The 14,303-nt window shown below is 50.7% G+C and overlaps 1 protein-coding gene across 1 annotated transcript in view; it reads right to left on the reverse strand.

The window, feature by feature from the left end:
• ANO2 (anoctamin 2) overlaps nucleotides 1-14,303 on the reverse strand; it is a 152,789-nt gene that overhangs the window by 75,397 nt on the left and 63,089 nt on the right. Inside the window, exon 13 of the mRNA XM_081911712.1 lies at nucleotides 1,121-1,204. Within this exon, the coding sequence (XP_081767838.1) occupies nucleotides 1,121-1,204 (84 nt within the window). The remainder of the gene's footprint in view (nucleotides 1-1,120; nucleotides 1,205-14,303) is intronic.

Genomic DNA, 14,303 nt, shown 5'->3' on the forward strand with positions numbered 1-14,303 from the left:
TGCGGCTTGGCTCACTGTGCCACTGCCTCACTCTGAGAACATGCTGCGGTGTCTTTCCTCAAAGAAAGGCATTCGGGTAAGGTGGTCAAAGGGAGGGCCTGTGCTGCTGTGATTTTGCCATCGTAGTTAGAAATTCTCTTTTAAATTTAGCTGTTTAACTATTAACTTTTTAAAAAAATCTAAAAAATAAACTGCAGCTGCCTCGACAATGCCACAGTGGCATAGAAACTCTCATGGTCCACCTTGCCCAGAACACCTTGCTCTGAGGAAAGAGTCCAGGCATTCCTTTAAAAATTTGGGGCGGGGGAAGGCTGGGCTCCCAGGAGTTGGCACCCCTGCTCTGGGCTATTCAGCTGACCTCCTATTGGTACAGACCTACCTCTTCTGCTTCCTGAATATGAGGGAAACCAGAAGGTACATCTGTGATATCCCCACCAGCAGAAAGTCTCAAAATGAGTGAAGCCAGCCTAGAATCTGCTGGATTCCAAGATGCTCTTACAGCCAACACTACATGGCATCAGACTCCATCTGCTTGTCTCCCTACCTTCTCCTACTGCCACCATAAATGGCCGGGTTGTTGGTGTGGCAGTGACTGTCCCACTCTGCAGAGTCTAGGCAGTGGCAGCAGAAGTACTGAATTGTCCAAAGCTGTTTGTTAACCAAGCAATTCACTTGAAATAAGTATCAGTCAATGTGTATCTTATGAAAACGAGTCTTTTTTTAATACTTAAGGATCAGTCATTAAAAAACACCACCATTCATCAATGGAAAATTATCCGTTTCATTTTCAATTGTAGGAACACAAACAAAATCAAAATAGTACCCTGCCCATCCACCTCAAAATAAGCAATAATTTGTCTTTTGGAGCAAAACCCGGTTTATTCAACCAAGGTGTTAATCAATTAAAGGTTATGGCCCTAAGAAAAACATAATATGCATGTTGAAAAGAAATGGAAGGCAAAAATACAGTAAAAATCAAATCAAATCAAATCAAAACTTTATTGCAGTCCAAAGACCCACAAAACAATTTCAAAACTAGATACAGTAAAAACAACCAGACAGACAGATGGAAGAAACCAAGGCAGTCATTTTGTTTTACGGTAAAACTGAAATGCCATACCTCATCTTGACATGTTTTTTTGCATTTTTCGGTTTGGGATTTCTTCTGTAGCAATTTGGTTTCATATTCTGGTCTGGGATGTTCCTAAAGAAAAATGTAAAAATGTGGTGCAAATTTAACATTCAGAAGATTCGTAGATAATCAAATGGAATAGAAGCACATCGATACACGATTCAGTAGCTCACAATTAAAAAACACACCAATCAGATAAGAAACACTTATCTGGTTACACTGTAACACTGATATGGTTATCAAAATGGAAAAAGAAGTCTAACCTTTACTAGTTCCTTGGGACGTTTTTGGCAGTGGAGAGGAAGGGAGAACACATTTAGAACCAACATTTTCCAATACTTACTAAATAAACAATTGAATTAAAATAGTCACACTGGACTTTATAACTGGTTTTGAAATAAGATGCGGCATTTGCGCATCGAGATCCCCAAGACCCCCCCCCCAAAGAAAAACACAATTGACACTTAATTTTTGTTTAAGGTTTTCGGCATAATTTTGGCCACAACATTATTCAAATTACAGCAATGTGAGTGTTTGCTTAGGTATTGGTAGCACTAACTGACCCCACACGGGGACAGCTCTGACATTTGCACCCCCCACGAAGTCAGCAAGGGTAAGTCACCTGGGGAGAGAGACGGGACTGGGAACCGTGCCTCACCTCTCCCCAGAATGCTCCCAGGGGCTTGCGTGGCCCTAGCCCCTTGCCAGGGGGTTTCGGACAAAAGCATGGGGAGCCCCTGGGTTCCTTTAACGGAAAACCCTTGCAGCAGCAGCAGCAGCATTTTGGAGGGGCAGGCACAGCCAAATCCATACCCCTCCACCAACCAATTCCCAGACCAATGCCTAACCGCAACCTTACAAGTTGTGATGATTTGCTACGCAGTAGGCAAAAACCAAATGGCACCAGCCAATCAGTCAAATGGACAAAATTCCTACCGGGCCCCTGCCCCAAAGCAGACGACCCCATGACAGGCATAGCAAGGTCAAGCAAACAGCCTGAAATTAGGGAAGGGAGGGCGGGTGATCCGAAGCACGCAGCGAAAAGAGGAAGTTCATTGCTGCGTGCAGTGTATTTAACAAATAGGGCTGTCAATCAATAAATGGCAACATATAAATTTCCCCAGTAACAGCCCGCCCCTGCTTAAAAGAATGGCCAAACCTTTTGCCTAGCAACAGTGAGGTGTCTCATCAGCCCCGACCGCAACATGGGCTCTCCATGAGGGAGAATGCCACTACCGACCATCGGGAGGAGGTGGGGTTGCGGGCTCTCGACCCGCCCGCACTCCCGCGGGGCTGGCGTCAGCCTCGCAGGAAGCTAGGATTTCCCCGTGATTTTACACCCACACCCTCCAGCCAATCGGCTGGCGTCAGGGGCGGGCCTTACAGAGGCCACTTAAGGTCGGGGCAGCCCTCGGCTCGCCCCTTTTCTCTCTGCAGCCGACGCGGTTTCCCACCCACCCACCCTTTAGGTTTTGCCATCGACCTTGCTATGGGCTTCGGCTGGTCGCCGCAAGGGGCCAGGTAGGAATTTTCCCATTTGGCTGAATTGGCTGGTTTTTGGGGCCACTTGGGTTTTTCGCCTACCTCGTAGCAATTTGTCACAACTTCTTCGGTTTTGGCGGTAGGCATTGGCCGGGGTAATTGTCATGCAAATGAGATCGGGGGGGAGGAGCGCCATCACCTCCCCCAAAGCTTGAAGGGTAGTTCGTTAAAGGACTCCGAGGGGCAACGCCTCGTCGGAAACCTATGGAGGCTAGGGCCTAAAGCGCGCCCCCGAGCGGTAACCCCTCGGGGAGCGCCTAGGGATATGCATCTCGGGTGGCTCCCCCTGTTGGTGTTTAACCCTTCCCGGTTAGACCGGATAGTCGGTTAGGGGCCAATACCTAAAGCCAATACCTCTCTTACCTGTAATCAATAAAGTTGTGGCCATTTTCGCCCATTAACCTTAATACTTGTGTCCGGTGTCTTTATTTCATTCCACCTGTGGGGGGGGGGAGGGAATAGCCACGCAACACACTTTGCCTGTTGTCTGTTTCAAATGAATATATATTGATGAGACCTACACAACTCATGAACCAAATCAAATCCTGCCCGGCAAATGTATATTTTGTTTGTTTGTTTGTTTGTTTATTATATTTCAATCTCACTCAAACAATTATCTCTCAGAGCAGCTTATATCAAGTAGAAAACTATAGTGGCAGGCACTGTTCACAAACCAAAATGAGGCACAAGCCCTGTCCTGAGGAATACAAACTAAAATGACAATGCGCGGGTGGAGATGAGGGAGATCAGTCAGACAGTGCCAGAACAAAGCAGTTAGTTGTAAACAGGATTGTATAACCAGTTCAGGAAGGCTCATGCTTCCTTTCTGGGGCTCTTGCTTGAACAGAAGCGGTGCAGCTTTGCATCAGACCTGTGGCCGGTGGCCGAAGCCCAAGTGTTCTTTGCCTGACAACTTCTCTGATACTGTGCAAACTGACACAGGCAGCAAAAACAGGAGACAAGTCAAGCAACAGATGGGCTATTCATGGGCCGTGCTCAGCTTAGTGGACCAGCTTTCTTTTTAAACACAAAGCATCTGAAACATTTGGGGTGTCATTGTGCATAGCTGTCAACCGTCCCTTATTTGGTGGGAAAGTCCCTTATCCCAGCGCGGTGTCCCGCTGCTGTCCCTTATTGATGATGTCCCTTAAATTTCCCGGGTTTCATGCTTGCCTGGCTCGGGAGGGAAGCAGTGGCTCAGGGTCCTCCGCCGTGAGAGAGAGCGTGCGCTGGCACTGTCATCCTGGCGCGAGGAGTTCCATTGGCCCTACCCCGCCGGGGAGGGGGAGGGAGAGAGACTCCCGCCTGCGAGCCCGGAGGCGGCAGCGTGGTGGCAGCTGAGGAGGTGGCCTGAGGGAGGAGGAAGAGGAGGGGATGGGGAGGGATGCAGAAGGGCGGTAAACGCCCTTCCCGCTGCAACCACCCCATGCCGGATTGACAGCGTCTGTCAATCCTATCAATGTAAGTAACTCTTTACCATAGCAAAATCCCTTATTTTGGCTGCTGATTCCTTATTTTCGAGGCTACTGATCCCTTATTTTCAAATCTGTAAGTTGACAGCTATGGTCATTGTGGGGCCGAACAGTATTTGAAATTTTTCGCTGAATGTAAAATATGATAAATATTTATAGTTAAGCAGGTTTCATGTTTTCCAGAAAGCTAAATTAAGTGGGGTATTCAGACCACTGATACAATAACTAATACCTGATGCAGTATACTAAATATATGATAGGGAGATCCCTCTCTCTCTCTTTTTTTCTCTCACCCAAGATCTCTCCCTCTCTGCCCAATTGCAACTCTCCCCAACCACACATATGTCAGAGAGTCCGTGTGGTGGAGAGGCTAGAGTGTTGAATTAGGACCTGGGAGCTTCAGCCATAAAACTAGGGATCATAAAGTTCACTAGGTGAACTTGGGCCAGTCACTGTCTCTCATCCTAAACCAGGCTTCCCCAACCTCAGCCATCCAGATGTTTTGAGACTACAATTCCCATCATCCCTGACCACTGGTTCTGCTAGCTAGGGATCATGGGAGTTGTAGGCCAAAAAACATTTGGAGGGCGCAGGTTGGGGAAGCCTGTCCTAAGCCTAGCTCACAATAAAAAGGGGAGGGGAGACGGAGTTCTTTAAAGGAAAGGTGGGATATAAATGTAATAAAATAAAACACACCTCCCTTTTCCTCTCTCACACAGAGAACACAATGATCTCCCTCTCTCCCTCCCACACAGTGCTTTCCCCCCACAGGGGTACTCTCATTTTGACTCAAGAAAACCACCATTTTATAGTTTAAATCAGGAAAAAGAAATACAATAAATGGACAAAAGTACAAAGATTCACAAAATGATTAGGGGTTTGCATAGCCCTGGGTCCCCCCTAGAAAAAAGCACTGCTCCCACATCACAAATACATGCTTTCTCTCAGACAAATCACCACTGAATCTCTCTCACACGTTCTATATGGGGGCATTCAGAAAAACCCCTCCACGGTGCAAAGGAAGCATTCACCGTCAACGCCATCTAACTGGCGGAAGGCAGAGGCATGAGTCTGCTTCCCTAAAGGTAAAGGGACGTCTACCATTAGGTCCAGTTGTGGCCGACTCTGGGGTTGCGGCGCTCATCTTGCTTTACTGGCCGAGGGAGCCGGCGTACAGCTTCTGGGTCATGTGGCCAGCATGACTAAGCTGCTTCTGGTGAACCAGAGCAGCGCACGGAAACGCCGTTTACCTTCCCGCCGGAGTGGTACCTATTTATCTACTTGCACTTTGATGTGCTTTCAAACCAGTGGCGTAGCGTGGGTTGTCGGCACCCGGGGCAAGGCAAGTAATTTGCACCCCCTAACCCATGGATTTGCGCCCCCTAACCCCCAGATGTTGCGCCCGGTGCGGCCGGCCCCCCCTGCACCCCCCACGCTACGCCACTGTTTCAAACTGCTAGGTTGGCAGGAGCTGGGACCGAACAATGGGAGCTCACCCTGTTGCGGGGATTCGAACAGCTGACCTTCTGATCAGCAAGTCCTAGGCTCTGTGGTTTAACCCACAGCGCCACCTGAATCCCCCCTTGCTTCCCTAGCTTACTTTTAAAAAAATCAAGCCCAGCATGGGGCAAAAGAAGCACTCCTGGACCCTGCCAGGTCCAGATGGCCAGCAGTTAGCAGTGGCCTGAGCATGTGGAGTCCTTGTCACTCCTCCTTCCCCACCTTTTTCTTTTCAGACTCCCCAGCACAGGCAAACGTGGCCAGAACAAATGGATGACACTCATACCTGAGCATTCTTCCAGGAAAAAAAAGAAAACCCACTCTTTGTGTGTATCGTTTTGGTCTATAGGTCTATAGGCCAGAGAGTTTAGTTGTCTTCCTTTGTTCGTCTATAGCATGGGCAGGCAAACTAAGGCCCGGGGGCTGGATGTGGCCCAATCGCCTTCGCAATCCGGCCCGTGGACAGTCCAGGAATCAGCTTGTTTTTACATGAGTAGAATGTGCCCTTTTATTTAAAATGCATCTCTGGGTTATTTGTGGGGCCTGCCTGGTGTTTTTACATGAGTAGAATGTGTGCTTTTATTTAAAATGCATCTCTGGGTTATTTGTGGGGCATAGGAATTTGTTCACCCCCCAAAAAAAAATATATAGTCCGGCTCCCCACAAGGTCTGAGGGACAGTGGACCGGCCCCCTGCTGAAAAAGTTTGCTGACCCCTGGTCTATAGAGTAATAAGGATACTTGAAAGTGGGGCGAGTACAGATGAATGCACTAGCTCTGCCCTGCTACCATTTTGGTCACCTAGAATGCTCATTGCGTCTCCTCATTTGTGTTAAAAACCTGGAGAATCTGGTTTCTGAAATATACACGGAGACTCCGTGAGTACAGAAAGTTCTCAACTTTGAAATCTGGGGAGATCGGCAAAGGGTACATAGGTAGTGCAATGATTCGTGTGCCCCCTTCTTGATTTAAGTGAAATGAAAAACACCCAAAGACAGCTTTAAGCTTACAAGTTTCTGATCTTTGGGTTTAATTCCCAACTTATTTTCACCAGTGTGGTTTAGCTGAAATTATTGGAGTCACACCGGTGCCGAAGCCAGTGGAATTAAGATCTTTGTTTAAGAGAGGGAAGGCGGTTTGACTTAGAACAATATTGTTGTCAGGGTTTCTGGGAGAGAGGAGGAGATGACAGAGGAGACGGAGAGCGAGTGGGAGGAGGGGCAGAAGGATGAGGAAGAAGATGACGGAATTCTGAGGGAATCCACGAGTCTGAGCAGCGAGTCAGAGGATTCTCAAAAGGGGGTTACCTTAATCAAGCAAAAGGGAGGAGAAGGGAGAAGCGGAGAGGAGCCCAGTGGAAGACAGACGCAGCAAGAGGCGTCTCAGCCGGAACGGAGTAAAGGGGGTGGAGTCGTCAGCCTCTCGGAGGGAGCAGGATTAGGAGAGAACAGAGAAAGGGGGTTGGAGCAAGGTGTTCAGCCGGAAAGGGTGGAGAGCAGAACAAGGGGTGGTGTAGCGGTCGAAAGAAAGGTCAGCAGCAACGTACGCGCGCCAAGTTCAAACGTAGAGGCGCGCGGAAGTGGAGAGAGCTCAGGGGAGGAGCCCGGCCCTAAAGCCAGAAGGAGGGGGGAAGAGGCGGCAGAGGATTCAGCCTCAGGCGAGTCACGGAGAGAGGGAACCCAGGGGGGCAGGAAGACCCTGCGGAAAAGAAAGGAGAGGAAGAGGTGGTCTAGAGCCAGGCTATTAAGTTGGTGTGGAAGAGGGGAGGAGTCAGAGGGGACTTCAGCGGTCTAACGTGACAGACGTACGGCCACGATGCTGAACTGTACGAGAAGCAGAAATCTTCAATAAACTTTTCCTGTAAATAAACTGCAACGGAGTGAGGTCTCTTGTGAGCTGGGACCCGTCCTGGGTGGCCGTGACAGTAAGTCCCCTCTCCCCTGAAAGCAAAAATTTTTTTTTGCGAAGCTCACGAACGGGAGCAGCCATGAGCGCTGAGGAGCAGCTGGTTGCACTGCGGGATCAGGTTACCGCTCTCACATCGGCAGTCATTGCTTCGCAGAAGAAGAATGACGACTTGGAGAAGACGTGCCAGGATTTGCAGGCAAGGTGGGAACACGCGGACAGGGCGGGGGCCCCAGGTTCCAGAGCGGAGGGCATTGCGCTTGGACGGAGGGGGGGTGCCCTGGTTCCGCATTTTAATGGCAACTTGCAAGACTATCCCAATTTCAGAGCGGACGTCGTATATGCACTGCATTTACTCCGTCACGATTTTAAAGATGAGGAGGAGAAAGTGGGGTTCATTGTTTCGCACCTGCATGGGGAGGCCAGGGCTTGGCTACGCAATCTGTGGCGCGAAGATGGACCGGCCCGTCGCAATTCAACTGCGTTCATCAAAGCGATGGATTCTTGTTTTCAATCCTCTGTGGATGTGGACATTGCGCGCCGTCAAATGCACGGGCTGAGGCAGGGGAAAGCGACTGTGCGCCAATACCACTCTAAATTTTTTGCATTGCTCACCGCCTTAGATTGGCCAAAGGACAGTAAGCCGGTCAGAGATCTTTTTTGGGAGGGATTGAGCCCCCCCATCAAGGATGAGATCGCTAGGGGGGACAGACCCCAGACCCTAGAAGACGTGGTGCAACGGGCTTTAGCTATTGGAATTCGACATGAGGGACGTCCGTGGCACGAGGAGGACGGGCCCCAAGCGCGTGCGCAAGCGAGGACTCTCCCTTTTGTGCACAGGGATTTCAGCCGTGCGCACCCCTCGCCAATGGGGAAGGACAGCGAGGAGCCAATGGAGATTGGTGGTGCTAGGGCTCAGAAGCCATCCCAGAGCCCTGTCCCTGGTGCAGCCAAAGCGAAGCCTCCTAGAGGAACCAGGAAGTGTTACATCTGTGACAGTGCGCACCATATGGCGAAAGAGTGCCCCCAGAGGCTCCAGAAGCACACTGCAGCACTGGCAACTGTAACAGCAGAGGTGCAACCAGGGGAGCAGCTTCAGGGAAACGACAGTGCCTGGCTGGAAGCAGAGCTACTGGGGCTCAGCCAGGCGGATCTGTAGACAAGCCCCCAGCATCACTGCAGAGCGTGGACCCTTTGCCTCCCAGACCGGCAGTTCTGCTCACAGCAACACTCCAGTTGCCTGATGGGAGACTCCTCGAGGTTCCAATAACGATCGATTCGGGAAGCAACGCCGACTTCGTGGGACTGCAGTTCGTTAAGCAGCACAACATGGCGCTCCTGCCTGCAACGACGCCTCTAAACGTGGTCACGGTAGACGGCAGGAAGTTGCTGGGGGGGCAAGTGGTGCAGCAAACCCCTCCCATGATGATGCAGATTGGCAACCATCGAGAACTTATTAGTTTCAATGTCACCCACTTATCGGACACACCCATCGTGTTAGGCATGAGTTGGCTGGAGAGGCACAGTCCCGCGGTTGCGTGGTACCAGCGGCAGATCACCTTTTGTTCATCGTATTGTGCTCAGCATTGCTTTCAGACCGATCAGGGAGGAGAAGCCGAGCAGCAGTTGCATCTGGGTATGGTGCAAACAGTGCCTCACAAGTACCAGGACTTCTTGGAGGTTTTCTGTGAGAAGGAAGCTGACAAGTTGCCGCCTCACAGACCTTACGACTGCGCGATTGATTTAGTGCCAGGGGCGCAACTGCCTGCTGCCAAGCTGTACTCCATGTCGGAAGACGAGATGCAAGAGCTTCGGGAGTTCATAGACCATAACCTCAAGCGAGGTTTCATCCAGGAATCTAAAGCAGCGGGTGGCAGCCCTGTGTTCTTTGTGAAGAAGAAAAACACGCCCCAAAAAAGGCTTATAGTGGATTACAGGTTCATAAACAGCTTGACTAAGCCCAAAGCTTTCCCCATGCCCAAGATTGACGACCTTTTAGCGACCGTCAGGAGGGGCAAGATTTTCACCAAGCTGGACCTACGTGGAGCTTACAATCTCATCCGCATCCGGAAAGGAGATGAGTGGAAGACCGCCATGTTCACCCCTCTGGGCACATACGAATACAGAGTCATGCCTTTCGGTCTCCAAAATGGCAGCCACGTTTTTCAAGCATTTATGCACCACGTGCTAGCAGGTCTCCTCTACAAGAAGTGTGTCTGCTTTCTCGACGATATCCTGATTTTCTCGGAATCGCCGGAGGATCACGATAAGGACGTGAGGGAGGTCCTGCAGAGGCTGAAGGACCACAGGCTGTACGCCAAGTTGGAAAAATGCCAGTTTGATGTCAGAGAGGTTGATTTCCTTGGCTACAAGTTGTCCGACGAGGGACTGGCCATGGACAGGGCTAAGGTTCAAGCGCTGTTGGACTGGAAAAGCCCTCGAAATCGGAAAGAGGTCCAGAGGTTCATCGGCTTTGCCAATTTTTACCGCAAGTTTATTAAAGGTTTTGCGAACGCGACGGCGGCTATCACTGACACCCTCAGTTCCAAGAAGAAGAAGTTCGTCTGGACCGAACAAGCGGAGCGGTCCTTCCGGACGCTTAAAGGTCTTTTCGCCTCCGAAGAGCAGCTGCTCCACGTGAATCCCGGCAGACCCATGCGGGTAGAGACCGATGCGTCAGACAGAGCGGTTGGGGCCGTTCTTTTGCAAGAGGATTCACAAGGCAACTGGAGACCGGGTGCGTTCTACTCCCGGAAGCTCAGCAAGACGGAGCGCAATTATACCATATGGGACAGGGAGTTGTTGGCCATTCATGCAGCTTTCAAAGCGTGGCGACACTTCTTAATAGGAGCCAAGCACACGGTGCAAGTCCGCACGGATCACAAGAACTTAGAGTATTGGCGGACGGCTAAGTTACAGACCCAGCGACACATGCGCTGGGCGGAGTTCTTTGCGGATTTCGACTTCAAAATAGAATACATCCCAGGAGACTCCAATGTTATTGCAGACGCGCTGTCCCGAAAGCCGCAATACTTGGAGGAAGCAGCTCCAATCGCAGCAAAGCACATTTTCGCACCGCAGGCGTGGACGTGCGCTACCATCGCAGTCGACCTGGACGCGGTGCGACGCGCGTTGCAAAGGGATCAGTTTGCACAGTCCAAGATGGAGGAGCTACGCGGAGGGTCGCGAGACAACGATGAGTTCCAATTGCAAGATGGACTTTTGACTCGTAAGGGTGCCCTTTACGTGCCCACCGACGATCTTCGAGCCAAGGTTCTGCAACAATTGCATGACGCCCCTAGTGCAGGCCATTTCGGCAAAGAGAAGACGATGGAGTTGGTGGCTAGAGACTTTTGGTGGCCCCAGATGAGAGGAGAGGTGGCGGACTACGTCGCCAGGTGTGATATCTGCCAGAGGTCCAAACCAGTGCACCAGAAGCAGGCGGGATTGCTAGAACCGCTGGAGACACCGCAGCAACCGTGGGAGAGGGTAGCGTTGGACTTTGTTACGGACCTGCCCAGCTCCAGAGGTAAGACGGCGGTGTTAGTGGTGGTGGACTTGTTCACCAAGATGGCGCATTTCATCCCTTGTGCCAAGGTGGCGACGGCAGAACAGACCGCAAAGCTCTTCATCGATCACGTCTTCAGAGTGCATGGACTTCCGCAGTCCGTCTTGTCCGACAGGGGGCGCCAGTTTGTTTCCACTTTCTGGCGAAAGCTTCTGGGCATCTTGCACGTCAAAATCAACCTGACATCGGCGAGACATCCACAAACCAACGGTCAAGCGGAGAGGGTCAACGCGATCATGCAGCAGTACCTGCGGTGCTACGCCAACCAGCGACCTGCGGCGTGGGTGGACTATCTGCCGATGGCTGAATTCGCCTACAACAACACGAAACACGCATCCACCGGGGTGACGCCTTTCTTCGCGAACAATGGCCGTCATCCCAGAACCTTCCCGAGATTTGCGGCACCAGGAGGGGGGGGGCCTCAAGATGCCGACCAGTTTGCAGCGGAGTTGCAAGAGGTGCACGAGGAGCTGCGGAGACATTTGGAGCTGGCAAAACAGGCGTATAAGGTGCAGGCCGATAAGCACAGGAGGGCGGGAGAGGACATCCAGATTGGGGACTGGGTGTGGTTAGCAGCCCACGCGATGCCGGCCAGGTCATTGGCCAAGAAGAAGTTAGGACACAGGCAGCTAGGGCCATATCAAGTTGAGGCTAAGATCAATCCGGTGGCTTTTCGTCTAGCCCTTCCGGAGGGTTCCAGGGTGCACCCGGTCTTTCATAGGTCGGTGCTCACTCCCTACAAAACCCCACACAGGTTTCAAGAGTCAGGAGCACTCCCAGAGCCACGTAGGAGGGCGCCTGAGGGGGGGGAATCGCCAAGACCAGAACCTCTTAACGAGGTCACAGAGATACTGGACTCGAGATGGGGGGAGGAGGGAGTTGAATATTTTCTAGCCAGGGAAGGCACTCCGGCCTCTGCCAATAGCTGGGTGCCGGGTTACGCGTTGGACGAACCCCTGTTGAAGGAGGAGTTCCATGCACTTTTTCCGCACAAGCCCATGCCCGAGGAGTATTTTGATGATTGGCTTTTCACGCCCACTTTGTCAGACAGCACGTTCGAGGGTTTCTCCTCACCCGAGGGCCATACGCCCGAAACAAGCCCGACCAGGGATCCGAGACTGGGGGGGGAGGAGACAGGCCCTTGTTGGTGGGTGGATCAGCCAAGGGAGGCATGGAGTCAGAGATGGATGGTAGGTCCTTGGCAGGCAGCGCCAGGAGAAGCAGTGATGGAGGAAGAGACTGTGAGGTCTGTGGGTGGGGAACCCGAGTTCGAACACACATATACGGAGATGACAGAGGAGAACGTTGAAGTGGACAACTTGTATCCTGAACCGACCCCGGAAGAACCACGTTTTCCTCAACCTGCACCCGGCGAGCGGGAGGGGGGAAGGGGGGGCTTCGAGGGGGGGATGGATGTCAGGGTTTCTGGGAGAGAGGAGGAGATGACAGAGGAGACGGAGAGCGAGTGGGAGGAGGGGCAGAAGGATGAGGAAGAAGATGACGGAATTCTGAGGGAATCCACGAGTCTGAGCAGCGAGTCAGAGGATTCTCAAAAGGGGGTTACCTTAATCAAGCAAAAGGGAGGAGAAGGGAGAAGCGGAGAGGAGCCCAGTGGAAGACAGACGCAGCAAGAGGCGTCTCAGCCGGAACGGAGTAAAGGGGGTGGAGTCGTCAGCCTCTCGGAGGGAGCAGGATTAGGAGAGAACAGAGAAAGGGGGTTGGAGCAAGGTGTTCAGCCGGAAAGGGTGGAGAGCAGAACAAGGGGTGGTGTAGCGGTCGAAAGAAAGGTCAGCAGCAACGTACGCGCGCCAAGTTCAAACGTAGAGGCGCGCGGAAGTGGAGAGAGCTCAGGGGAGGAGCCCGGCCCTAAAGCCAGAAGGAGGGGGGAAGAGGCGGCAGAGGATTCAGCCTCAGGCGAGTCACGGAGAGAGGGAACCCAGGGGGGCAGGAAGACCCTGCGGAAAAGAAAGGAGAGGAAGAGGTGGTCTAGAGCCAGGCTATTAAGTTGGTGTGGAAGAGGGGAGGAGTCAGAGGGGACTTCAGCGGTCTAACGTGACAGACGTACGGCCACGATGCTGAACTGTACGAGAAGCAGAAATCTTCAATAAACTTTTCCTGTAAATAAACTGCAACGGAGTGAGGTCTCTTGTGAGCTGGGACCCGTCCTGGGTGGCCGTGACAATTGTAAATGACTCTGATGTGTTGAGGAAGTCTAAATATCCATGTCCGGAGAATATATATATATATCCACATCACACACATCCACTAATGCTGGAAGGCCGCCAGTCCAGCTGCCAGACACTTATTGAAAACCATGTGAGCCAAGCTAAAGACCAAATAATTGTTCCAAATGAAAACTGAGACTTCCCATCTCGGAAACAAAAAGCAAAATCCTGAATTTTGTACTTATGCAAACGCCTTGTTGACGTCAATAGTACTTTTCTGTGACCAAGGAATAGACTCAAATATACTGTTTACACTATGGAAGTTACCTATGGGAATTTTAAAATAACGTATCTGTGTTGTTTTTTAACAGTTCTGACATCCATTGATTTGTTTTCTGTTTGAAACAATATACTTTCCCCCCTACATATAACTAACAGTTGGATAGATTGAAGGTTCAACCCTGGTCTGGAGACTGGAGAATTTTCCTACATCAAGCAGCCTCCCCTATCTTAAACAACGATCATAATTATACCGGGTTCTGAACTGGTGTAAATTTAAACGCACAGCAAAAATAAAATACTGAGAAACAGAATTCCATCAATGACTAACATCTAAGACAGAAACAGAGCTAATGCAGGAGTCTTTTTATCCCTGCTCGAATGTTCAGTTCTGATTCCCTTCATTTTCTCATGCATCTCAGTTGCCTTAATGGTAGTTCACTGTGTCAATCTCAAGTTATTTCTTTTTCTTCTTTCCAGTAATCTTTCTAATTTTGTGATTAAGGCTAACCATCTTTCCTATCCCTTTAATCTTCACATTTATATCATTTATTAACTTTCTGATTCTTCCCCTGTCTCCCTCCCCACTCAACATCTGCAGAATCTTAGAATTCATCTACACCGTCCACCTCTCATTCTGACATGTAGCTACTAGAAACCAAGGGGAAAGGGGTTGAAATCTAGAAGGCTGCAAATCATGTTAACCCTTCTTAAAAAAGCATATTGAAAAGGTAGAATAAG

Source organism: Podarcis melisellensis, assembly GCF_964234715.1.
Source record: "Podarcis melisellensis genome assembly, chromosome: 5".
Lineage (NCBI taxonomy): Eukaryota > Metazoa > Chordata > Lepidosauria > Squamata > Lacertidae > Podarcis > Podarcis melisellensis.